At 56.3% G+C, this 26,316-nt stretch overlaps 1 protein-coding gene and 1 long non-coding RNA gene across 2 annotated transcripts in view; one reads left to right on the top strand and one right to left on the bottom strand.

The window, feature by feature from the left end:
• On the top strand, positions 1-20,614 carry LOC309630206. The gene is made up of 6 exons (XR_014245532.1): positions 1-3,058; positions 5,868-8,763; positions 9,687-9,821; positions 10,597-13,099; positions 18,324-18,421; positions 18,651-20,614. It is a non-coding gene; the product is annotated as an uncharacterized lncRNA (long non-coding RNA).
• Positions 8,758-26,316, bottom strand: part of ICOSLG (inducible T cell costimulator ligand) — a 29,105-nt gene continuing 11,546 nt past the window's right edge. The window contains exon 6 of the mRNA XM_082395126.1: positions 8,758-9,273. Within this exon, the coding sequence (XP_082251252.1) occupies positions 9,230-9,273 (44 nt within the window). The 3' untranslated portion in view covers positions 8,758-9,229. The remainder of the gene's footprint in view (positions 9,274-26,316) is intronic.

The raw sequence follows: 26,316 nt of genomic DNA, 5'->3' as shown, positions 1-26,316 counted from the left end.
GTGCACGGGGCACCCTAGCTCCACAGGCCCTGTGGTCTGTCTGCACTTTGGGGAGATTTCCACCCAACCAGGTGAGCCTGGGTGGAACAGGAGCAGGGCCCTTGTTGCTGTCAGTGGGCCCCCAAGTGTCCCTAAACTACTGGCACAAGTTTGCTCCCGTGTACAGACACTTGTCCCAGAACTTTGGGACCTGGAGACTTAGGAGCGGGGGGCAGCCTGTAGACACAAGCCCTTGCACACCCAGCTCCGGGACCCAGCACCCCCACCCCCTCCTCCATGCCCCATGGGCCCAGGAGAGCCCGGCTCACACAGTTGCACAGGTGAAGGTGTGTCAGTGAGCCTGGGCCCAGGGACAGGGGGGCTTCTCCCCAGATGCACTGTGCTGTCCTCACCTGTCACACAAGCAGGCAGGTGAGGGGTCAGGAGCCCGAAGAGGAGCCTGGTCACCTGGGTGGCTAGTTGTCTGGCCGTGGGCGAGCTCTCTAACCATTCCCTGCCTTGATTTCCCCATCTGCAACTTAGAGGCAGTTATGGTGCCCCTCCAGCGGCCGAGCGGGAAGGTTAAAAAAGCTGTTTTGCTTATTTTTACTAGTATCGTGACCACCAAATAAAGACGCAAACCACTCCATCTTCTTTGAGGCCCCAGCATAACCTTGGCTGATGTGCTCTTAGCCCAGCTTGCCTGGCAAGCCGTTTGCTGGCCTCCTCGGAGGGGCCAGGAGAGGATGCGGGTACGGGGGAGAGAGGTGGTCTCTGACCTGCCCGTCCTCTGCCTAAACTCCTGTCCATGGACAGCCTGGCCCTGACCTCTGACCACGGTGGGCACGGGGCCCAGAGGCCCATCAGACCCCTTCCTCAGGAACGTGGAGCTGCGGCTACAGCCGCCCACCCACGATGCCTAGACTGAGGGTGAAACGTTCTCAGATTGGGGGTGGCCCAAGTTCTCACCCTGCGGACTAGAGCACGAGAGGGCGATGGGAGGGGGTGTCCTGCCCCAGAAAGGAGCAGAGAGGAGGGCTGAGACCAGAGTCCACGTGTTGGGCATCTGCTGCTTCCGGCCAGGGCTGGGACACCCCAGTCACCCTTCTCACGTATGCCCTGTCTGCATCTGCAAGACTGAGCTGCATTCCGTGACCTGCAGTCAAACTGTCACAACCAAGAGCAAACCCTTCTCCTATACTTCGGTCCCTCCAGCGACACGATGTTCTCCATCTCCCAGAAGTTTCCCAGCCCATCTGGACACAGGACTGATTTTTCACCTTCCGTGCCTTCACTGAGACCCCTGGTAAGGCCCTTGGTGGAGGTCCTGTGCTCCTGTCACTCACCCACCTCGTTCACCCCTGGCTCAGGCCACAGACACCCTCTGTATTCCCTCAGGCCTCCCAGGGGGCTTTTGTTCTCTGATGCTTAGCCTGGGTTCTCTGCATCTTCTTCCTTCACTAATTTTTCTTCTTAATGATGACAGTTGTCCTGCTTCTGAACCGTCCTTGCACTGCGAACATAAACCCTTCTTGGTGATTGTGTATGATGATTGGATACTTTGGCACAATGTTTAAATACATTGGTAGAGTCTTTTGGCAACTATTTGATCTAGAATGCTTGCATCAATATACATAAGTGAAATAGCATCATTTTCACATGCTATCTTTATGAAAGTTATGTTTTCATAAATTAAAGGAGGCTTTCCATCTTTTTTCTGTGGCCTAGAAAAGTTTACACACGTTTTAAATATCTATTTTAAAAGTAAGTAAAATTTAGTTGAATTTGAAATTCAGGACTGGAATTTTTCCAAAGATAGATCTTTAGTCACCTTTCTAATTTCTTCTGTGGAAGTTGGACTTTATAAATGTCCCAGTTCTTCTAGGATTGATTTTGGTAATTTCTGTTTTGCTAGAAGAGCAACCATTTCCTCCATATTTTCATGGGGATGGGCTTGACGCCCTCTTCTGCCCAGCCCTGCCTCCCTGCCCACCCCTCTACCACGACTCTGGGCAGGGGCCGGGCAGGGGCCAAGGGTCCAGCTTGGGTCCGAGGTCTCCCTTTGGATTATGTCAGGTTGTCACATGGCTGTGCTTACTGATAGGACACTCTCACTTTGGAAGAAAACAATGGGGTGTGTTTTCAGGGCAGTACAATAACAGACATTTTTAGGGACAGGTGAGAAGGGCGTTATCTTTAGCATTGCCGTCTTAATCAGCAAATGCCATTCCTACCCCACCACTTTGGAATAGTCTTCACCAGATATTATCTTATTATTTGAAAACTGGTTAATCAAGTTCAGGGCCAGCAAGCTTGGGTAATTTCCAGCCTTCCTAATGCACAGTTCATGTCCTTTAAACACTGATTGTTATTCATCAGCTTTTTATAAAGGTTAAATTCCCTTTAATGTCTTAAGTTCTATTATAATTTAATATATTCTTTTTTCTTTTTAAGCATTTCAAATACCTGACAAGAAGCATTTACACCACAAACACACCAAACCTCTCAAACACTTAAATTACTCTTATTTATGTAATAAATTAGGCTTATAACAAATTAAGTTAACATACACATTCTAATACTGTTTTACACACTTAAATTATTTAACATCTCTCAGCTTAAAATCACAACTCTAATAGAAATAATAGGTCATTCCTAAACTTAATTTTAAAGAGAACTAATACAAGAACATTGATATAGTGCATTATTTCTATTAAATTTTTTTGTTGTTTCGCTACATTATAGCTTAATGCTAACTTTGATACGTCTATAAAGAACTTGCTCTGTAAAGCTTAACATTCTATTATAAAATATATATGTAGTTAAGTTTAGCCTCTTTATTTTTTTAAATTGTGGTAGAATGTATACAACATGAAATTTACCATTTTAACCATTTTGAATGAACAGTTCAGTGGCATTAAGTACATTCACTTTGTTGTGTAACCATCATTGTTGTCCATCTCCAGGACTTTTTCATGTTGCAAAACTGAAACTCTACGCCTGTTAAGCAATGCCCGTACCCCAGCCCCTGGCAACCACTGCTCTGGCTCCGTGAATTTGGCTCCTCCAGGGACCTCAAGTAAGTGGATCATACACGACTTGTCCTTTTCTGTCTGGCTTATGTCACTGAGCATGATGTCCTCAAGGTTCATCCATGTGGTAGCAGGTGTCAGACTGTCCTTCCTTTTTTTTTTTTATTTAAATTTTTATTTATTTATTTATTTATTTATTTTTATTTTTGGCTGTGTTGGGTCTTCGTTTCTGTGCGAGGGCTTTCTCCAGTTGCGGCAAGTGGGGGCCACTCTTCATCGCAGTGCGCGGGCCTCTCACTATCATGGCCTCTCTTGTTGCGGAGCACAGGCTCCAGACACGCAGGCTCAGTAGTTGTGGCTCACGGGCCCAGCTGCTCCGCGGCATGTGGGATCTTCCCAGACCAGGGCTCGAACCCATGTCCCCTGCATTGGCAGACGGACTCTCAACCACTGCGCCACCAGGGAAGCCCTCTTGTGTGGTTTTGATTTGCATTTCCCCAGTGATTTGTGATACTGAGCATCTTTTCATGTGCTTAGTGTCAATTTTTATATCTTCTTTGGAGAAATTCCTATTCAAGTCCTTTGCCCATTTTTAAATCGGCGTTCTTTGGTTTTTTTTGTTGATGTTTTAGAAGTTCTTTGTCTATTTTGTATATTAACCCCTTATCAGATACATGATTTGTAAATATTTCTCTCATTCTGTGGTTTGCCTTTTCACTCTGTTGATCGTGTCCTTTGATGCACAAGAGTTTTAAGTTTTGATGTAATCTAATTTCTCTAGTTTTTTTCTTTTGTTGGTTTGTGCTTCTGGTGTCAGATCCAAGAAACCATTGCCCAATCCAATGTCATGAAGCCTTTCCTCTGTTTTCATTTAAGAGTTTTACAGTTTTAGTCCTACATTTAGGTCTTTGGTCTGGTTTGAGAAAAGTTTTGTATGTGCCATGCGTGAGGTGAGGGCCCAGCCTCATTCTTTTGCTCGTGAATATGTTGGTGGGCTTCTTCAGGAAGAGTTAACTGTGCTTTTTCACTGGAGATTTTCCTGCGTTCTAGTTTTGCTTGCCTCCATCTGTGCTTCTGTCACATTGTGGGCCTGGGACAGAGTGAATGTTTGATTAAGACCATTTGTTTAATCTTGGCTTGGATTTGCAAGTAAACACAGAGACAGTCCTAGACATCCTAAACCACTTGATGAGTCTCAGCTAAAAACAATAAAAATCCACATACGGATGGAAATCTGACAACGTCCTGCCACTGTACCAGTTCCTTGCTTGCTCACTGACAGTGGAAAGGCTGGATGAGGGCATGGGTTCTGGCTCGTTCACACTGTAGTACCCCCGGTCCCCGCTATCCTGAGGCTGCCCCGCGTCCCCCTCCCGCCTGGCCTCCTCCCAAGCCAGCAGCAGACAGGCAAGGGAAGTGGGATGCTGAGAAAGGCTGAGAGCCGCACGCAGCTCACTGGCCAGGTGCGACGGCCGAGGTTGGATGAGCCGGAGAGCCCAGCAGTGGCTGCTGAATGATGTTTCTCGTTCCTCTTCCTCTGCAAGGACTTGGGCTCCCTTCACCACGAGACACACCAGCCAGTCTCCTGGACCTGCTGGCCCTCCCCTCCTCGCTTGGCCATAGGCCTGGGCTGGTCCCTGCTGGGCTGCCCGGTCTGGTCACTGGTCTTGCCCTTGACGGCAGGTCATTCTTGGTCTCGTTTGTCACCCGGAACGGCTGCATGATGCACGGTTCGCATCTCTGGGCCTGTGTGCTCTGGGCTCGGGCGCTATCTGGGGTCTCTGGGGAGGCGGCACCTTCTGTGCGCTGGGGACCGGGGAGGGGCCAGGGAGGGAGCCTGTGCAGAGGAAGAAGCCCCTCCCTCCCTGGACACAGGGCTGAAAAGGCATCTCCCTCATCCACTGCTGTGACGTCACATGAATGGATGCGGAGCAGGGGCCCCGGGCACCAGGCGGCTGTGAGCGGGCCTGGGAGGGGGACCCCAGGTCGTCCGGGCGGGTGGCTGCAGTGGGGCAGCGACCCCGGCTGGCTGTGCTCTGACCCTGCGTGCATGGCACCATGGTGACACCACACTGATGCCCCGGGGCACCTGTCGTATGCTCATTTTTTAGAGGAAGAACATGGAAGCAGAGAGGGAAGTGGCAGGGCCTCTGCGTCCTCACCCTCACCCTTACCAGGCCCGTCTCACACCAGCCTCATGGCCAAGAGACCATGGCACCTTCTCTGGGCTCCCGCGTACGCAGGTGTCCCAGCTCTGGTTCCACAGCTCAAGGGTTCCAACCAAGATGGGTGCCCTCTTGGGGGTCAGGCCTGGGGACTGGACTTCCCTGGGGCAAGGGGTCCCCCTCCTCCCCCATGGGAGGGGCTTGTGTCCCTCCTCTGTGTCGCAGGGGCTTGGCAACACAGCTGGACAGGTGGCCTGCTCCACGCAGGGGGGCCGTGTGGACTCACTTCTCGGGCCACGGGGCAGGCCCAGCTGTACATCTGCAGCCGGGTCCCTCCAGGTGCGGTCCTCTTCTGCCCCTGTTCAGTTCAATCCCACAGCATGTGGTGGCGACCAGACATAGGGCCACACCTAGGAAGGTGACAGGTGCTTTCTCGCAGCCTCAGAAAACCCAGGTTCTGCCCCCGCTGCCTGGATGGGGCTTCCTGGCGCACTGCCCTCCGCCCACCCAGCTTCCGTCTCGGAACCGTCCAGCAGCTGCAGGCGTGGCTGTGGCTCCCACGGGTCTCCCCAGATGCACAAGCTCAGACGTCACAAGCCAGTGCCCAGGGGTCGCCAGGCTTGGTGTCTAGCAAGGCCTTCCGCTCAGAGTTCCCGAAGCAGCAGGGAGTCTTTCTTTTCTGTCCCCACAGAGTCCCAGGAAACCCAAGAGGAAGGGCGCCACCCCAGATGGACCTGCGAGCAGCCCCGGACTGATTCTTGGCCTCCCTCCCCACCCCAGGCCCCCAGCACCCGGGATTGATGTCTTAGGGGCCCCTTGGGCCTGCAGGAGAACGTCCCACCCCAGGCACATCTGGACCTGAGGACCTGACCACCTTGGGAGGCAGCTCTTCTCAGGGTCCCTCTGGGAGAGACTGACCAGGTCGGTGATGACAGAAGCTGTTGGCTGTCCTGGCTCGGGGCCTCGCCTCCCCTGCCCTGCCCCTTCCTGTTCCGTCCTGCTCCCTGGCCCGTTTCCAAGCATCCCATTTATGCTTTTCTGCTGGGGAGTGGGCAGGGAGGAGTGACCAGCACCCTAATCTACCCGCTGCTGTGGGAGACATGGATGTGGCTTGAAGGAAGATGGATGGGGGAGTGTGGCCAGTGCACTGCTCGCCCACAGTGGTCAGTGTCTCCCTGACCCCACAGGCATTGAGCTTGACCACACGACTTGCTTTGGCCAGTGGATGTAGGCATGTCTGAGCCAGAATAGTCCACGTGTTCAGTTCTTCCCCTCTTGCTCTCTCGTCCACGGTGAAAACAGAGGTCCCAGGAGATCCTGGAACAAGCAGTCACTTGGAGCCAGCCAAGCCCTCTGCTAGAGTGGACTCAGTCCTCACATAATGTAACGTAAGCCTCTGAGCTGCTGGGGCTGTTTGTTACTGCAGCAAACGCTGACAACTACAACAACCCAAAGGAAAGAATAGCTAACAGTAGAATTTGAGATGCCAAATTTATTTTGAGAGAGGATACCAACGTGTCACATGACAGAGGCCATGAAATAAATGAGGAGGACACAGTACTTAGTGACATGGCAGGGGGTGGTGAGCAGGGAGGACCCAGAATCCAAACTCAAGTGACCAGTGAAAACACACGAGAGGTGGTTCTGGGGATGACATATCATCTGATCCTGGCCAGCAGGGAGTTCCAAGGGGCAGGGCTGGAGATGGAGAAGTGTTCTCTGTCTCGCCTGTGACCCTGATGGCCTTCATGAGTACGAGGCTGGTCCTCCTCCTTCTGGGAACAGGGCTGACCCATGCCCCCGCCTCCCACACGGTCAGGTGTGGGTCTGAGTGCAAGCTGGTGGCATCCAGGCAGAAGTGACGTGTCCCCCCCAGGCCTGGCCTTAAAGCCCTCCCCCGCCTGAGCCCCCAACTCCTCCTAGTCCAGTCTGGGTGCGAGGAGGGCAGAGCCATGAGAGGGGAGGAGCCTGGGACCCCCAGGGGCTGCGTGGAGCCGACAAACTGGACTGGACTCTGACCAGGTAAGATGCAAACTTGCCTGGAGTTAAACCACAGGCACCCGCTTCCCCGGGGACGGGAGGCCTGCCTTGGCCGTAGGATGAGCCTGGGGGGGTGGGGCAGAGTGAGGCGCAACCCCCACCCCGCCCCAGCAGGTGGCCGCCTCCTGTGTCTGCAGGTCCACTTGGGCCCCACCTGCAGCTAGCACGCTCTTCTGCAGGCACCCACCTCTCACCTTCTGTGAGCCCCTCGGTCCCCGATGGCCCATGGGGTGACATTTGGGTGCTGAGGCTGACCCGGCTGTGCACGGGGCTGCCGCTCACCTGCCCCTGGGTCTCCAGTGCTGCCCCCCCCATGCCCCCACCGACGTGGTCTCAGGCGGCCTCCAGACCCCTCCCCAACCGGCACTGCCCCTCCCCCCCTTCCCCAGACCAGTGTCCTTCACAGGCCCCTAAAGGAGTCTTGAGAAATTCTGTGGCCCCCAGTACATTTTTTAAGTTAACAGCTGAGGAAACAGACAAAGACCATCCAAGTCAAAGGCTCTTTATTCAGGGTGCTGGGCAGGGACTCGCGGGCAGGCAGCGGAGGGGGAGGCCTGGTGCTGGGAAGGGGGAGTCGGGGAGCCTAGGGACGCCGAGGGCCTGGGGGGCAGGGGGTGTCCAGGAGCTGCCTGGCTGTCCCGGAGCACATCTGCTCCCTCCCGTTGGTCCTGAGTTGGAAGCAGGGAGAGAAATTAGGGAAGCTGGCGGTCACAGGTCAAGTCTTATCCGTTCTCAGCTGATTTTTACTGGTTGTTATCCGGCTTCCCGGACTCGCAGATGACCGCCGTCTGGCCTTGAGCCGCTGTGACTCACAGGCCCGTCCCAGCTGGTCCTGGAGATGGCGGTTTGGCCACCCGGGCAGGTGGCTGCAGGTTGTGGGTCAGACTTTCATCTTTTATGTTGTCTGGCCATGGTCCATGGGGAAATTCAGTCTCTAACAACTAAAATTTCTCCTCCTAAGTTTAAGTGGTAGCATCTGACATATTGTAGAAACCAACACTGAGACAATACCTCCGAGGTCATTCTTTTAACTGAGTGCCAGCGTGTGTTGTATGGGCCAAGATGAGGGTCACTCGGAATTAACTTCCTCAATGAATCGTGAACACGGAGAGTCAACATGCTTTGTCCTGTCACCGTGTTTCAGCAACGCAATGTCATGCGTGGCTAAAGGGTGGGCTCTTTGTGAAGCGGGGGGCTGCCCCAGGCATGGTGCTCCTGGTGAGGGGGGTGTGTGTGTGAGAGCTCGCGTGTGAGCCCGTGAAGGAGCGTGCGTGTGCGTGCCCGTGTGTGTGTGCCGGGGGTGAACTGGACTCCATGCTCCTCAGTTATCAAACAAGGATCCGGTGTGAATCAGGTAGCATGACTGACCCCATCAGCCCAGAGGTCAGCTTTCCCGTGTTTTCAGCAGACGAGGGGGCAGGTGTCACATCCTGCGGGTGGGGACCCGGCTGGGAAGCAGCTTGCTTCTTCCGGACAAGGAAACGCTACTTCTGCCCAGGGTGGCGTGAAGACACGGCCATGCAGGAAGCTGTCCCACCCACTCACAGGTCAGAGCCTTGCCTGAACCGTCGGTGTCTGGGTGCTTTTCCTCCCCCCGTGTCACACCCTCGGAGGGGTGTTGAGATCAGCCGAGAAGGTGGGCGCCTCTGAACTTGGAGAGTCAGTGTTGGGGTCCCCCAGGGGCTGGCTCCCTGACCACAGTTGGGGGGCCCAGAGCATCGCCTCCCCTCCTGCCCCCTCACTCGGGGTCACCCCAGAACCCCTGGGGACGTGTGCAGGCCACCAGGGAGGCCGGGGCAGGGCCCCCTGTGAGCTGACTCCAGAAGGGAACACAGGGATGTTGAAGCTCCGGCACCTGGTCCCCTCCTTGTGTCCCCGGGAAAGAGTTCGGCACTTCTGTGCCCCCAGTTTGAAGGCCACCAGCCTAGAGAGCCCCCTCTGTCCTGGCCCCTCGTCCCCTGGGGTTCACCTGGCCCTGGGTACCAGCTCCTCCACTGCGCGGTCACATGTATCTCAGTGCATCGCATGTAGGCGCATCTCCTCCGACTGCCAGCGTCCTGGGAAAAGGGGGACATAGCATTCATTCTTTTTTGTAATTGAAGAAATATTATTTTACAATAACTGCACTTAGTAAAACAAACAAACAAATCTGGAATGTACAAGACACTCTCTGTTCCCACCCCTCCCCCTCTGGGGCTGGCCCACTGAGATGACCACGTCTAGCTCTTCTCTGAGGGTCATCTCTGCTGTTCTTTGTATTTTTTTCACTGTCAAATACTTCCCTATTTAACTGGAAAGCTTTGCTGCAAACTTGCACAAAATCTAGTTGAGGTGCCCTGAATCGTGGTCCCCCAGAGGCGTTCACATCTTAATCTCCGGAACCTGTGACTATGTCACCTAGCAGAGTAAAAAGGGGCTTCGCAGATGGGATTAAATTAAGGTTCTTGAGACGGGAGATTATCCTTATCAGGAGGCGGAAAGGTCAGAGAGAGAAGTGATGATGGAAACAGACCAGAGAGGGCAGAAAACGTGATGCTGCATCTTTCAAGATGGAGAAGGAAGCCACAAGCCAAGGACAGGCAGGCGCCTCCGGGAGCTGGAAAAGGCAGGAAATGACCCTACCTTGTGCCCTCCCCGCCCCCCCCCCAAGGAATGCAGCCTCCACACATCGATCCAGCCCACTGAGGTTGACCCCTGACCTCTGTATCTGCAAGATAGTAAATTCGTGTTGTCTTAAGCCACTCAGTGGCGGTAATTTATTAGGAAACTAATATACTCTTGTTATCAAAATACCCATAAAACATTTTTAAGCAGCATGATTGAAGACATTTGTGTAGTGGTTACAGAAACTGGCATAACAAGACTGCATTTAAGAAAAACCAAATTAAAAATGAGACATAATTGTTTAATAATAATAAACAGCTGCAAGTACATCTTAACAAATGGAGTGGCCTCGGTCCAGAACCTTGACACTGATGTTTATTTTGCCACTTAAAAGAGTCAGATGACTTTCATCTTAGTTGCGTTATTAGGGAAGTTTCAGCACTGTGTTCTTGCTGGCAGCCGCAACACAACACATCTATCCAGACCCCGGCAGCTGGCTTCCAAGTGTCCAGGGAAAACAGGCTCCAGCTGGCTTCTGCTGTGGAAGCCTGGTCACTCCAGGAACAAACTGAGGCCCAGTGGGGGTGGGAGAGTTTGAAGGGGGACCAGCCCCACTTTCCCTCCCGTCTGCCCTCACACCACTGGGGTTTGGGGAGCCCCTAAAATGAAACCAGCACGATGCAGGCTGCTTTGCACCCTGCGTCTGAACCATTGGGGTCGACACCTCGAAGAGGCACCCAGATCTGTCACACTGTCATTCTCTCTAAACTTCGCAGGACCCCCATCATCGAGGGGCTCCTCAGGACGGGCCAGCGTCCCACTCACAGCTGGGAGTGATTTGATCAGCACCAAGGGCTGAGGCTGTTTATGAGATGGAACAGAGTAAACAAAAGTACTACTTTGTTGTTTTTTTTTTTTTTTGGAATGTGAAATTCCTTTGGAATGCTGTTCTTTGTGGTAAGACTGGGTTTAATTGTTACCATTCCTGCTGCTTCTTACAAGAAAATAAAATTAATCTATGTTGGTTTCTAAAACAAATGTTAAAATCCCACATAGACTGTTGAGAAAGAAGATGTTCCCAGACCAGGTCTGGGGCAGAGTGTTATTTTGTGTGATGTCCTTTGGATCCCTTCTAGGGAGAGACTGGCACTCCTGACAAAATGCTTGAGCATGTTTCCGAGTGATTTTGATGGGCTGGAGACCCCTCTCTGAGAAGTTAGATTTACTCCACCCGAATCATTGGTCTGCCCGGGAACCGAAGGACCCTGAGCTTTGTGGGATGCTTTTACGTATATATTTATTTAAAACTTAGTCTAACAGCAATCAGCCAACCATCTTTTTTCTTTTCTCTAAAATATCTCTGTCAAGAAGAATCCATGTACAAGCTTTTATGGAACCTGGCCAAATAGAAATAAAACTTTGCCGCATGCTCCTGATCAATTCATTGGAGAAGTAACGCCTTATTTGTGGCCTGAGATAGTCAATGTCATTTTTTTTCATGGTATGACTCTTTGACTCTAGGGACCCCAGAGGGTCAGCCATGGCATAGCCCATTCTGCCAGTCAGTAGGATGGGGAGGGGAGGCCAGTGGGGAAGGGGTTGTCACAGCAGAGAGGGAAACCCAGGTCCATACTGCTACTTCTTGGCTTACAATTTTTAGACTGATTTGTTGGCTTCTTGCTGTGAATGATTATATTTTAGCCCTTCTGCACCCTAATTTCTCCTCCTTATCCTCTCAATGTCATGATTTTTAATCAATAAATAATGTTTGTGTTATTTTGATTGAAAATAGTGCTTATAGCAAAGGCCAGTGGTATACTATGATTACACTTCTTTTCTGATACTGCTCTATGTTTTTCCTGGCCTTTCTACATGCCTTTGTTTTTTTCCTTACACTGTTTTAATCATATCCTCATTTATTTCCAACTCTCCATCATGTCAGGTGTGTTAGTTTCCTGTGGCTGCTGAAACAAAGTACACAAACTGGGTGCCTTAACACAACAGAAATTTATTCTTTCACAGTTAAGGAGGCCAGAAGTCCAAAATCAAGGGGTCGGCAGGGCCATGCTCTCTCTGCAAAGCCTCTGGGGGAGGATCCTTCCTTGTCTCTTGCAGCTTCTGACAGTCGCTGACAATCCTTGGAGTTCCTTGGCTTGAAGCCATATCACCTCAATCTCTGCCTTAGTGGTCCCACGGCATTCTCTCTGTGTCTGTCTCTCCTCTTCTTATAAGGACACCAGGCATATTGGATTAGGGCCCACTCCGACCCTGTATCACCTCACCTTAATTTGATTATATCTGCAAAGACCCTAATTTCCAAATAAAGTCGCAGTCACAGGTACCAGGGATTAGGACTTACACATATCTTTCTGGGGGACACAACTCAACCCATAACCTCACGTGTCCTATCACACTCCCCTGGGATTTCCTTCCAGAGCCCCCACCCTCCTGCTCCACGCTGGACGGGCTGCTCTCCAGACCTGCTGAAAGGATTTTCCTGGATTTCCCGACACTGTCCCCATGAGTTGGAGAGACTGTTTTAGGGACCCATGTCTTTTCCTTTCTTGATTTATCTCCTCATTTTGCTGAAGTGTGTCCTCAAGGAGTGTCCTACGGAAGGGTGTGTGGGCAGTACATTTTCTGGGTGTTTACATGCCTAAAAACAGCCCTATCCACTCTCACGCTTGATGGATAGTTTGGTCAGTGAATGAATTCTCAGCAAAAATAACTCCTGCCAGCATCCAGAGGAACTGCCCTGCTGCCTTCCAGCCTCTCGAGCTGCAGGCAGTCCATCCTCGCTCTCTGTGGGTGACGTGTACTCTGTTTCTCAGAAATCTTTCAGGATCTCCTTTTCCCCCTTGATATTCTGAAATTCACGATGGTGCATCTGATGGGGGGTTTATTATTGTTATCATTCATTTTTTTGGACGCTCAAGTGGATCCTTGCAGCCTGGAAACTCACATCCCTTCAGCTGGAGAAAGTCTCTTCTGTTGCATCTTTGGCAGCCTCCTCACCCATTTTTCTCTGGCTTCCCTGGCCAGAGTTTCGGGTCTTGTGCATCTGACCTCTTCGATGGATCCTCACTGTCTTCTGTCCTTTCTTTCTTATTTCCTGTCTTCTTTTGCTGCTTTCAGAGAGACTTCATCTTTATCTCCAACCCCTTGAATTTTCAGTAGTGCTTTTATTTTAGTTTCCGGGAAGCTTTTTCTTGCACTCAGTCCTGGTTTATGGAGGCAACGTCTTCTCTGAGGACGTTAGCAGCTGGGTGCTCGACTTTGGTAAGTTCTCCTCCTTCCTTGACTTACCTGTTTCCCTCAGCATCTTTATTTTCCTCTGTGTCTTGGTCTCTCTTTTATGTCACCAGATGACCCTTGGTTGTCTGCTGTCTCCAAGAATGAGACAATAAGGATCCAGGGGGAGGTACTGACCTGGTGCTGGGGGCCCTCTAAATTCCTGAATGCAGGCAGACTGTGTCAGGGGTTCATTTTGCTCCTGAGACAGCCACCCAGGCCAGGACTGTTGCCCCCTGCCACCCCTGCCCAGCCCACCTTGGGAGCCTGGCAAAGCAGGGGTCTGGGAGTGAAGATCCCTGGTGGGGGGCGGGGGTGTCGTGCCGGCATCCACCGAGCGTCTCCTGTCCCTTGGGGCTGTGCCCTGGGTCCCCTTAACACTTTGGCCAAACCTTCTCCCCACGGCACAGGAGGCCAAAACCACTGAGGATTTTCAAAACTCTAGGATGTCAAGGAAGAAGAAAGAGCAGATGCTTTTGGGATGTGTCCACAGCTGAGAAACGCCCAAGCAGGCCCCTCTCCCGGGGCAGCTGGGCAGGCTGTGCATAAATACATGCTGAGCAGGGTGAGGAAGGGTCGCCCTCTCGGCCGGCGCTGCCCTACGCTGATCCTGGCTGACCCTCCCCCCCACCTCTAAGTGAGGGCGGGTCCCCTCTCACCTCCTCCTCCACCTGTGGTGGCCTCACCCCTTGGGCTGGAAATACACCTGCTGCCCCCGCCCACCCGCCAGCCAGGGGCTGCGTCCTGTGTGTCCCTGCTGGGCTGTCCGTCCCCTCCTCCTCCCAACCTCTCCACTCTCCACCCAGGCCCCGGGGGGACTGGGACTTCGTCCTGTCTGCTTCCTGGTCCCCAGGCCAGCGGGGAGCAGCCTCAGAGATGCTGCAGAGGGAGCGCAGGGCAGTCGTCTGCTCACCAGGGGGAGTGGGCTGGTCCCCACGGGGCCTGCGGCCGGGCGGGTCTGCAACTGAGATGACCCCCCCGGGATGGGGGAGGGGGAGGTGAGGAGGGAGCCACTTCCCCTCCCAGGCCCAGAGCGAGGGTGGCCCCTCATCCTTCCACAGGTGTTGACGGTGACGGCTACGGGACAGGCACTGTCCTGGGCGCTGGGGACACGGGGTGGAGAGGACAGAGCCCCGGAGCTCGGGCCTGAGGCAAGTGCAGAGCAGAGCGGCCATGAGTGTGGTGCCAGGGGAGAGTGGGTCTCTCTGAGCAGAAACAACTGAAGTGAGCGGCGTGTGCCTGCCGACCCCTTAGGAGAGGAAGCAGCAAGTGCAAAGGCCCTGAGGCAGGCGTGCCCTCGGCCAGCTGAAGGAACTGCAGGAAGGGGAGGAGGAGAGGGCAGAAGGTCGGGGTTGCGTGGTGGTGGTTTGGGTTTTCAAGGTGGGTCCCTCGGACCCTCAGACCCCCTGTTCACACCACAGCCTACCAGGTCCCCCAGGTCCCGTGCCTGCAGCCCCTGATGACCAAAGGGCATAAAAAACACGTCTGTCATTCTGGGAGCCTAGAAATGATTTCTGAGGACCAAGTGTAAGGAAATTTGGAAAAGCAACAGAGATTCAGAGACGAGGGGCAATGACTTCTTCTGGGGTTTCTGAGTCTAGTCTCTTATTGCCTCTGTAAACATTAGATAACTGATAGCAATACAGGTAAGTCTTATTTATAGACAGTGGGTTGCATGGTGCCCCCAAAGAGATATGTTCACGCCCTAAACCCTGGTACCCACGCACGTGACCTGATTTGGGCATAGTCTTTGCAGATGTAATCAGGTAAGGATCTTGGCATCAGATCATCCTGGTTTAGGGTGGACCCTAAATGCCATTACTGAGGTCTTCGCGAGAGAAAGGAAAAGGAGATTTGAGGCACGTGAACACAGAGGGAGAAGCCATGGGAAGATGGAGGCGGCGACTGCAGCACTGTATTTACAGGACCGGGAACACCAGGGATTACTGGTAACCGTCAGACGCTGGAAGAGGCAAGGAAGGATCCCCCCAGAGCCTCCAGAAGGAATCAACCTGTGACACCTTGATAGGACTCTGGCCTCGGGAACTGTGAGAGAGCAAATCTCTGCTGTTTTAAGCTGTCAGTCTGTGCCCCAGAGACCAGTCGGCATGCAGATGAACTCGGAGCCAGTCGACTTCCCTCCACCCCATCCGTGGCTCCGTCCATTCCTTTTCTCCCTGTAAATTGATGCTTTTTCACTCTCCTTTGAACTGGCTGGACCACCTTACCAGTTCCTTCGCTAAACTGAGTTAAATAAAATCTTTAACGTGCATTCATTTTGAACCTGCTTGAGAGTCACGATTTTGCCTCTTTTTGAAGATTATCTTTTACACGAATGATATAGGGATGGCAAAATAGAAGCTTCTGGATGTGAAACGAGTCTCTTGGCTGCTGATCTGAGCACCTGCCCCATCGTTTACTCGTGATTGAGGAAAATAAAAAACTAAGTCAAAGTGGCTTTAACCCCACAAGGCACATCAGCTTTGGAACCAGAAGAAAATGACCCCCAAGCAGGTCTGCTGGGGTCTGGTGAGGCCCTGGCTGTGGGGCCTTGAGGAGGAGACACACACAGGAGCCTCAGGAAACGGCTGGGACGGGCGTCGGGTGCCAGCTTGGCGGGACCGGCTGGCTTCCTAACGAGGCGGCCTGGCGGGTGAGGTTGGCGTTGAGGCTCCTCGGGCTGCACCAGGCCCCCCGGCCCAGGGCCACGCTGAGGGCCGAGGGCAGGTCTGCGTCCCCGCCAGAACCTGGAGGCTCTGTGTCCCCGGGACCCCCTCGCTGGCAGTGCGGGGACGTCACAGCTGGGGCCCCGGGCCGCGAACCGCAGGCCGCTGCCCCGGCTCAGCCCAGGCCGAGCAGGTAGCGGCCGTCTCCAGCCACTTCCACCAGCACACCGCCCCTCGCAGCCCTGCTTCCTCCCCTTCCCTCCTTCCATGTTCCCCCACCCAAATGCCAGCTCTACAGCCCAGGCTGTTGAAATCAGTAAGGGAAAGATGACAACAAAGGCAGTAATAGTAACCCTAGCGGGCGTCGGTGGAGGCTGGGCTCAGGATGGCTCTGTGGGCAACGGGGACACTGTGGTGACCTCTGCCCTCTCCCGAGGCTGTCTCTGTCCTGGGCCCACCCCACTCACTCCCCAGCTGCTGGCCCAGAGACTCAGCAGCCCAGCAAGGCGCCCCGGGCGCAAGGGGACCAGCTGGGCTCGGAGCCCTCCATCTGTGCAGAGAGGGGTCCTCTCACCCCGCTGCAGGTGGCCGCCCAAGCGTTGGTGCGTCACCCTTGTCTCTGGTTCCTCCCGAGCATAAACGCACACCTGCTCTTGCCCTCGACTTTTCTGGAGGGGTTTTCCAAAGTGGGACGGTGACCTCACCTCCAGGGCAGGGGGGCCAGGGCTGGGGTGACATAGCATCTCCTCTGGCCTCTCTTTCGTTCTTCTTTCACCGGCTCGTTCACCGGCGTGTCTGTCCCCAGCGCCGGCTTGGGGTCAGGGAGGCGGGTGCGTCTGCTCTGCGTAGCGTGCGGCCAGCATTACCCCCACCGGCGGCCGGACCACTGACTCGGACCCCGGGGGCAGGCGGCTCAGACACGGTCGTTGTCTGGGGATGCGGCTCGGTGGACACCAGAGTTCTCACCTGGCGTGACTTTGACCTGCAACGTCTGGAGGCATTTTGGGTTGTCACTGCCAGGCGGTGGGTCGTGCCAGGGTGCCGCTCAGCAGCCGCAGGGCCCGGGACAGAGCGACGTGACCCCAAACGTCCAGGGTGCTGCGTGGGGGCCCTGCTCTGGACTAGAGATGCGCTGACTTCCTCAGACAGGGTTTGTCTTGCGTCCGCTGCCCTGTCTGTGCAGTGGCCACGCCCCGTCCGTGACCGGCCCCTGCAGCACACCCGCGAGCCCACTTTTCTCTCTTTCCAGCCCTGCACCGTGGGCCCGCCGTCTGCGTCCGCCTCCTTCTCCCTCCCCTGGAGACGTTGCTCCCGGCCCCTCTGGGGGGCCTCCCGCCCTCCTTCCTGGGGTGCACGGCCTCCGAGTGGACCACAGAGGGCGAAGGTGTCAGCCCGGCGCATCAGAGCCCCATGGCTGGGGGACTGATGGCTCTGTGTCCCCGGGGCCAGGCCTGGGGACCCACGGGGCCCACATGGCCTTTCTGCCTCCTGTTGAGGAGCTGGGCTCCTGTCACATCAGTCCCCACTGGAGCTGCGGGGAAAACTCCACAGGGACATGGGGCCTCGGAGCTGGTGGGCACAGGAGGGGAGCAGAGGCCGGACAGGGGAGGGACGCTCTGGGGGGAAGCCCGTGGTGGGTGAGAACAGGGTCTCTTGGCGGCCAGGGACGGCCTGAGCCCCTGGAGGGGGGCGTGCAGGGAGCAGGGGGCACGGAGCCCTGCAGGTCTGGGACGGGGGCCCCTGACACAGCTGTGTGGCTGGAAGGTGTGTGAAGCTGACCAGGGAGGAGGGGGTGAAGGCCCAGCCTCGGGAGGTTAATCTGGACGATGTCCCCATGCAGGTGTTCTCCCGCATGTCCCTCCCATGCCCGTCTGCTCGCACAGGTGCAAGTCTCCCTGGGCCCACAGGCAGGGCTGTTCTTACGGGGTTATTCTGGGCTCCTTATTCTAAACCTTGCTTTCTCACGTACCTCCAGGTCAGAAGATAAATGTCTGGCTTGTTCCGTCACCACAGAGCAGGGCCCTGGGGGGTCAGGACCACAGAGCAGAGCCCTGGGGGGGGGTGGTCAGGACCACAGAGATGGGCCCTGGGGGGTTTAGGACCACAGAGCAGAGCCCCAGGGGTGTCAAAGCCTCAGAGATGGTCCCTGGGGGTCAGAACCACAGAAGAGGACCCCAACACTTGCACGTGGACACCTGACGTGGCCACTGGGACCTCTGAAAGCCAAGGGCACTGACAGGTCATTTCCAGGCCTTTCTCTGGCTGAAGCACAGGGGTATCAGCTGTGTCAGAGCACATCATGAGTCATCACCTGGAAGCAGATTCTGGAAGAATGTTCCCCAAGCTCCTGACCAGCCTGGGAAATCCTCAGAACTCCCTCCTCCCACCAGCCACAACTAGAGAAAGCCCGTGCGCAGCAATGAGGACCCAACGCAGCCAAAAATAAAAATAAATAAATAAAATAAAATAAAATAAAAAGAAAGAAACTCCTGTAGAACTCTTAAGACATGGCCCCTCAACCCCGTCTCCTCTTTTATTCCCTCTAGAGCTCTGATCTCTCCGTGTCGTCATGTTTACCTGACTTCCGTGCGGCTCACCTATGACCTGATGCCTGGAACGGTTCCTGCCCCCTACACGGCTCTCCGTGAGCACGTCCCCTCCTGGGGGTTGGGGTGGGGCTGAATGAGGGACCCTGGATGGATGGATGAGTAAATGAACAGAACTGGCGCCTGTCCCAGAGCGCTGCAGGGGACCAGCTGCACGAGAAGAGAAATATCTGGGAGCGTGAGCCTCACCAGACAAACAGGGGGCCTAGGCTGAGAAACCTCAGTGTTAAAAATAGAGGCCGTTAAAAAAGTGTTTTTAACCAACAGATGGAAATTCCCTTAATCGAAAGGAGCTGCTGCAAATCAAGTCACAGAAACGATGTCCAGGAGCTGAGGACCGTTTCTTGAGCAAAGAATGCCATCTCTGGGGACTTCCCAGGGGAGAGGCTGTGAGCGAAGGTCTGCAGGCACTCAACAGTCTTTAAAAAAGAAAGGACACCGACAATCTCTTCCTGGATTTGGCAAATAAATGATGGGCCCCATGCAGAGGGGCGTTGTTTAGGGAAAGTGCCCTCGGCCAGTTTGTACTGGGGATTTTGGGGGACAGAACAGCACTTCACCGGGTAGGACAATAGGACAGGAAATGCAAGGATCCAGATAACTAATTTGGGGGAGGGTCCTGAGCTAAGAGTGGGCATCAGAGACCCGGGAGCCTGCCCTACGCCAGCCCGCGTGTGTGTGCCTGGCTTCTCCCTGCAGTTATTTGCAAGCTACCAGCCCTATCACAACCGGCTGCAAACTTACTGAATGTTTAAGGCTGTTTCCCACCGCCTGGGGTCTGTGGTGCCCAGAGAGCCCAGCTGCAGGAGGAAGGCACACGCAGGTTCAAGAGCGCAGCCTCGGGTCCGTGGGTGAGCCCACCTTGGACTTTTTGTGCCCTGGGTGCCTTGCTTGTCTCGGCCGGGGGCGGCCCTGTTCTCGGGCCAGCTCAGTCACTGGCTTGCTCGCAAGCCCCCCGGGCCTTGTCTTCTTTCGGTAAAATTAGGAGGCGGGAGCCATGGTTAGCTGCGTTGCCCAGTCCCGGGAGCCAGGTTTCCTGGGGCATCGGCAGCAGCGATTCTTAGCCTGCGGCCCAGCCCAGGCCTTCCGGTGTAACTGGCCCGGTTTGCAACTTTGCTGAAAGCTCCCAGGCAGCCTTAACGGGACCTGGGGTGTGTACCCGAAATCTAACCCACTGGGGGACACCCGGCAGCCCAGATGGTGCAGCAGGGGCGTCTTGGGCACAGCAGGAAGAGGCTAGACTATGGCATCGGAAGATTTCTGGCTTCAGCACTGTGATGGGCGGTGGGTCACGCTCGGCCTCCCCCGGGAAGCAGCAATCATGCGTGTCCCACTTGCATGACAATGTTATTAGGAAGCTGTGACTTCCGTGCCATGCAAATGCTCGCTAGTCACGGTGTGGCTTTAGGAAGAGACAAGGCTGGGGGCCATGCACACAGGCGACAGAGCGTGACGGGCTCTGCCCTCTGGGTGAGCACCTGCAGAGTGGCCACCACCCTGCTGGAGGCCTGGACCGGGGCACAGCCTGACCCCTTGCGAGGGAGCTGGGGGAGATGGCCGCCCTTCTGCTCTCCTGCCCCCACGCCCACTGGCTGAACCCAGAGGGGAGGGAAGAGCCAGGCACGGTCCTGTGATTCGAGGTCCCCCCTAGGTGTTCTTGTCTGAACAAAGGAGCCTGATCTCTTCTTTACGGGGTGAAACCAGGAGGTCAGCCTGAGAGTCTAGTGGGGTCCAGCTAGCCTGGAATTGTTTCAGAAAAAAATTGCAGGCATTTTGGAATTTGATACAAACAATTTAAAACTAGTTTGTGTACGTACCTAATCACACCTTTCCATCCACTGTGGTTTCCCATCTACACCTTAACCTCCGTGTCTGCTTCATGCCTGCATTTGCCTCCCTGACCTACCTGCCTAGGGATGTACATCTGCAGGTAATCGGTGATCTGCACCTGCTGACAAGCCCAGGGCTCCAGGGACCCTGTGGCCTGAGGGATGGACCCTGGAGCGTCCAGGCTGCACATCCCGACGGACTGTCCTTGGGCCAGACCCACTTCCTCTGAAGGACTTCAGCGGAGGTCTGGGAGGGACGAGCCGCCCTTCCCCCAACCTCATGGCCACCTTCTCATCAGACACCTTGCAGCCTCCCTGGGAAGGCCCTGGAGCGAGGCCAAGGGGGAGCCGGACGGCTTAGAGCTGGAACTGGCAGATCTGGGCACCGGATGCGGGCAGCGCTGAGCTGCGTGTGTGGCGTTGAGCCCACCTGGCAGAAAGGCTGCCCCAGCTCTGACCAGAGGGTCTGCCTCGGTGGCCGGGCCTGGTGGTCCCTCCCCCAGGGTGGAGCTGTCACAGCCCAACCTGAGGACAGCTGGACACTGGGGCAGACAGGCTCCCGCTCTCCCCGTCCCCCCAGTATCTGACAGTGTTGCCCCCCAAGAGACTGCAGCCCCCCACCCCGTCTCCCTGGAGGAGGAGGACCGTATAATCGTAAACGCAGACCTAACATCCTAACAGCATCCTGTCACTTTCCTGAGCATCACAAGCTCTTTCTCATTGGTCCTCACAGAGTCCTGGGTGGGCGGGTGGGCAGAGTGCAGCACTGCCCCCGGTGGAGGGGCCCGGCTGGCCCATCCCAGACCCAGGCCCCTCGCTGTGGCCGCAGAGCTGCCCTCACACCTTCTGGGAACCAGGGACTGCCCGCCATTCTCCCGGTTCTGGGAGGAGTGCCAGGCTAGCTTTGGGAGCGCTGCACATATAAGAGGGTCCTTTCTGACTTGGCTTCTTGACTACGAAAGTGTCACTTCCTTTTTTAGGTGCTAAAGGCAGACAGGAAGTTTGGGAAGTAATTTCAACCAAGTCTGTTGCTTTGCCTCTACCCGGGCTGAGCTTTATTGAGATTCTCCCAGCCTGTGGGCCGGCGATTGTCAGGGACGCCTCGGGCCCAGGCAGGTGTGCACGATGGTTACAGCCTGGTGCAGACCTGCCCCAGTGACCCACCATCTGTCAACCCCGAAGCCCAGACCCTGCCTGGAGCAGATGCCCACATGGCACCCACTCGCCCCGTGGACAGGGCCACTCTCCCCAAGAAGGACGGCACCAAATCCACTGCCAGGGCCAGGACGCCAGCCAGCAGTCCCCTCCACAAAGTCCTTCCAGGAACGTCTTGCTAAAGTCAAAGTCACTAAGTCTGATTCTGTGTCATGACTCTTCCCAATGAAAAACAATGCAGGATCATGCCTTCTTCAGTACATGGCAGGTCCCCCTCTGGCTGTGGGGTCTCCCTCTGAGTATGAGGTTTCCCTCTGGCCGTGGGATGCCCCACCCCGAACTGTGGGCCTCTCATCTACAGCCAGGAGCCTTTCCCAGACCTGGGACCTTGTAGTTAACAGCTTTTTTCAGAGCCCTTTGTCACAATACGTTACCACTACTTTTTAAAAAAAATATATTTTTTATTTTTGGCGGTGTTGGGTCCTCGTTGCTGTGCGTGGGCTTTCTCTAGTTGCGGCCAGCGGAGGTCACTCTTGGTTGCGGTGCACAGGCTTCTCATCGCAGCGGCCTCACTTATTGCAGAGCACGGGCTCTAGGCGGGCGGACCTCAGTAGCTGTGACATGCGGGCTCAGTAGTTGTGGCTCGTGGGCTCCAGAACGCAGGCTCAGTAGTTGTGGCGCACGGGCTTACTTGCTCCACGGCATGTGGGATCTTCCCAGACCAGGGCCCGAACCCGTGTCCCCTGCACTGGCAGGCGGACTCTCAACCACTGCGCCACCAGGGAAGCCCTGTTACCACTACTTTCTGCTTGATGCTTTATTTTATTATAGAGGGTGAGGGAGTCCCAGGTTTATCCCATCATTAAGTAATGGTTTATAAATAATCCCTCCCAAGTTGGGGAGATTTTGCGGTCCTCCAAAGCACAAAGTGCAGGTTCTCCCATCAACATCCCCTGACCCTGGCCAGCTCTTCCCCCTTCCCCCCTTCACCTACCCGTTCCCACCTGGCCCCCGAAAAAGGACACACTAAATCCACACACTGACGTGAACACTTTTCCTTCCCAAAGGGGTCTGCTTAGACACCCAGGAAGTGAGTTTCTTTTTCAGATTTGGAAGTTTCATTGGAAGATGATCAGAGAGCCCAATCACTTAACAAAAGTAGAAGGTTCCAAGGTTACGATCGCAGACGTGGGTATAAACGGAAGATGTCTCAGGTGCTACACGCTTCTGTGCACACAGCCCCGACGTGTCCAGCGGTTGGGGGCAGAGGTGGAAAGTCCCTGGCGACTCAGGTGCGAGGCTCCCGGGCGGGCTCAGACGTCAGGGACCCGTGCCTTCCTATGCTCTGGCTGCAGCCGCCCCCCGTCTTGTGTGTCACGCTGCCTGACCGAGTCCCCACAGGAGCAGCCCTCAAGCTGTTGCTGAGGCCGGGGGTCCCTCCCGGAGAGGACACCACTTTCAGGGCAGGAATTGCTGCGTCTTCCAGGTCCGGACACAGCAGACCCGAGCGTGCTCTGCGCGGCGGGGTCTGCTCTCTGGGATGCTGGCGTGCTGCCGTCTCCTCCCGTGCTGTGCTTCGCTCACAATTAAGTGAAAACTTGGTCAGAATCCAGGCTCTGCAATTCATATCTCACCCCTGTTATTTAGGAAGTGGTTTGTTTTTTTCTTTTTTTTTTTAAAGTAACTTTTTCCCCTAAAAAACTAAAGAGTGGCTCCGAAGCCTCTTGATTTTGGAGTCTGGAGTGGAATCCCGATGGTGACATTTCTGTCTGGGTCCGGGTAGAGGCTGGCCGCCACAGGCACCGGGCCTTGTAGGGCAGGGGGTCTGCAGTGACCCTGGCCCTGGCCGAGGTGGGAGGGGTGGGAGCCACTGAGGACACAGTGCCTGGCATTTGGGGTTAAAGAGGATTTGCTGGACCGAGGTCCTCCCGAGCCTGAGCCCCGTCACTCTCATGGTCCCTCGTCAGCCGCCTTGGCCACGGCTGCATCTTCCCTGTCACTCCTCCAGGGTCAGCCACTTAGAAGGACCCCCCCCCCCCCCCGCCCTGCCTGTCCTCACCCTCAGCTTCCTCCAGCCTCAGCCTGGTGGCCTGACCCCTGCGGCCTCCTGAGATCAAAGACTCTGTTTCCCAGCATCCTTTGCAGCAGGGCCACGTCCAAGTGCACGTCCTGGGGGGCTGCCCACCCACCTGAAGGGCCCCGACCCAGCTGGCCGGGGGCACAGGTCCCAAGGAAGGCCCAGAGCAAGGTGCGGGCCTGCCCCTCCCTAGGCTGTGTCAGTCTCCTTAGCCACCCTTGTGGGCTCGGTGCCGACTGCAGGAGACTGGCCAGGAGTGGGGATCATGGTGAGGACGACCTGGGGTGCCAGGGCCAGTGCCTGTGCAAAGGGAATCGTGGTCCCCGCTGTGATGCCCCACGAGGACGCTCCTGCAGGGGCAGGGGCAGGACCCGGCCCGCTCGGGGGCGAGGGCTGGGGTTCGCCCGCCGGGCCCAGCTTGTGGTGGGTACCCCTTGCAGTGGAGGCATGAAGAGGGCTGTAACCATGCGCGGCTGTCACACGGGGCAAAGGCGCAGCGGCCGCTGGGCCATGCCTTCGGGTCTGGACCTCAGCCGGCTGCAGGCCGGTGCCCAGGTCCCCACCCTCCCTCTCGCCCCCCCTGCCCTCCGTCTCTGCTGTTTCCTAACCCTCCTCATGTCCCTTCCCCATCTCTCCATCTTTCTCTCTCCTCCTCTTGGGAGCTGTAGTGAGTCGCACAGGGTCCCCAAACCCACATCCCGGAACCTCACTTGGAAACAGGGTCTCTGCCGATGTCACTAGTGAAGATGGGGTCACCCTGGGTCGGGTGGCCCTCAATGCAGTGACTGGCGTCCTTGTAAGGGAAGCAGAGCGCCAGAGACTGAGGGCTGTGGGCTGCACCAGGGGCCACCTGCAGCCACCAGAAGCTGGACGGGACACGGAAAGGTCAGGGAAGCAGCCCTGCCGACAACTTCATCTTGGACTCTGGCCCTCCAGACGGAGAGGGAGTGGGGTTCTGTTGTTTAAGCCGCCCGGCCCTCCCAGGAGCACAGCCTCACAGCCTGGGCGAGTCCCACCGCCACCCCCCATGGCAGGCAGACCCCGCACAGAGGCCCTGCCTGTCGGAGTCCCTGGGTCTGGGCCCAGCAGCCCTCCCAGGCTGCATTTTAGCCAAATCACAGTGTCCTTTTCTGGGATCAGGTGAGGGGGACCGGCCCTGGATCTGCTGAGAGCCCACGGGGCAGTGCATTTGGGACATTTTGAATCACAGGGGCACAGCTGTGTTCTCTGAGAAACTCTCCTTCCCCTAGGCCAGCAGCTTCCTGAGTCCCCCCCTCCAGCTGCCTCTCAGAGCACAGCCCGTGCCTTTGTGGGGGACTACCCCTCCCCCCTGCCTGGTCCCGGCCCAGGAAACCCCACTCTGGTGTGACAGGTGCCCCCCCCTTCCTGGTCGGCCCCCTCCCAGCAGCCTCGGGCACCTGCGACCTTGGGGTCAGGAGGCCCACGGAGCAGGGATGAGCGATGAATCACTCTGTTTGCGGGGGCGGGGAGGGCTGGGCTCAGGCCACAGGACAGTGAAAGGGGGTAGAGAAGGGCCAGGAAGGTGAGGAGGGAGGGCATCGGGGGAGGGGAGGAGGATCCTGGTCAGTTCCTGGCCTGCACACTCCTTGGTCACTCCCCCAGATCGGGGTCTTTGGAGCCTTGGATCCTGGTGTGGCCCTGCGTCTGGCCCTGACACGGGCTGGCTGACCAGGGGCCTGTGCAGCTCCTGGGCCTTGCAGCTTGTCAATGTCAGTCTTGCGGGGCCCATCCCCCCCCAGGAAATGTGCACTGTACCCTCCCAACAGGGGTGTGCCAGAAGCCCCCTCCCCAGAGCTCAGGGTGGGTCGCACCTCTGGTCACTGGGACAAGCCCCTGAATTCCTGACACTGAAGACCCCAGCCTCTTGCTTCTCCCTGATGACGGCAGGACCAACACGGATTCAAGGAAACCATGCCATGTTTACCAGTAACTACAGAGGCTCTCCCCATGGGACTCGGGAGTCGGGAAGGGGCACCGGGAAGCTGGGGATCCAGGGGGCGGGGCTGTGTCAGGGCTGGAGAACGGGCACGTCGGGGCAGGCAGGATGGCTGTGGGCCAGGAAGGCCACCCTAGGGGGGCAAGACTGACCCCTTCAGCCCCAGATGATCTTTGGGCTTCGGGGCGGGGCGTCCGTCACCAAGGACAGAATCACCCCAGATCACGTAAGCTGCCTTCTCGTTGGAAGCGTCCTCTTTCTGAAAAGTCTGGCCTGGAGGGAGATGAACACAGGATGTGCCTGCCACGCCCCAGTACTACCCGGAGACGCCTGCGGGCCCCGCCGCTGACCAGCGGCCAGCGTCACAGCACTGGGGCTGCGCGGGGCAGTGGCAGAGCAGGGGGGCCTTCTCCTGAGGTTCTCCAAAGCCTCGGCTGCCCTCCCCAGGGTGAGGGCTGCGGTCACAGGGAGGGTCCGAGCTGCAGGCAGAACCTGGCTCCAGCCTTCTCACCTTGCGGGAGGGTGAGGCGCTCTGGTCCCGCGGCTGCTACTTCCCTTCCGTCCCCTGCCCTCCAGACGAGCCCCCATCTGCCGGCCTGGCTCCGCCTCCCTGGTGGGTGTTCCCTGCGCAGCTACTGTGAGCAGGGCGCTGGGGGCAGGGGCCACGGGACCCCAGAGACCAGGACTCCGGTTGCTGGGACGGCCAGGTGGCCTCTGCCCCCACGGCAGTGCCAGCACCTCGGACTCTTGCGCCCAGCCGGCTCCTGACCTGGAATGTTCCCTGGGCCTGGCCCTGAACCATGAGTCACCTCTCCTGTGCCCTGTGCGATGGGGACCGGGACAGCGGATCGCTGCCCTGCCCTCCCCGGGAAGGTGACACGGGATCCTCACCCTCGGGTCACTGACCTCTGGGTC

Source organism: Balaenoptera borealis (assembly GCF_965194805.1).
Source record: "Balaenoptera borealis genome assembly, chromosome: 5".
In the NCBI taxonomy this organism is placed as follows: Eukaryota; Metazoa; Chordata; class Mammalia; order Artiodactyla; family Balaenopteridae; genus Balaenoptera; species Balaenoptera borealis.
The sequence above is the reverse complement of the archived record's forward strand: the minus strand, read 5'-3'. Positions and strand labels throughout refer to the sequence as shown.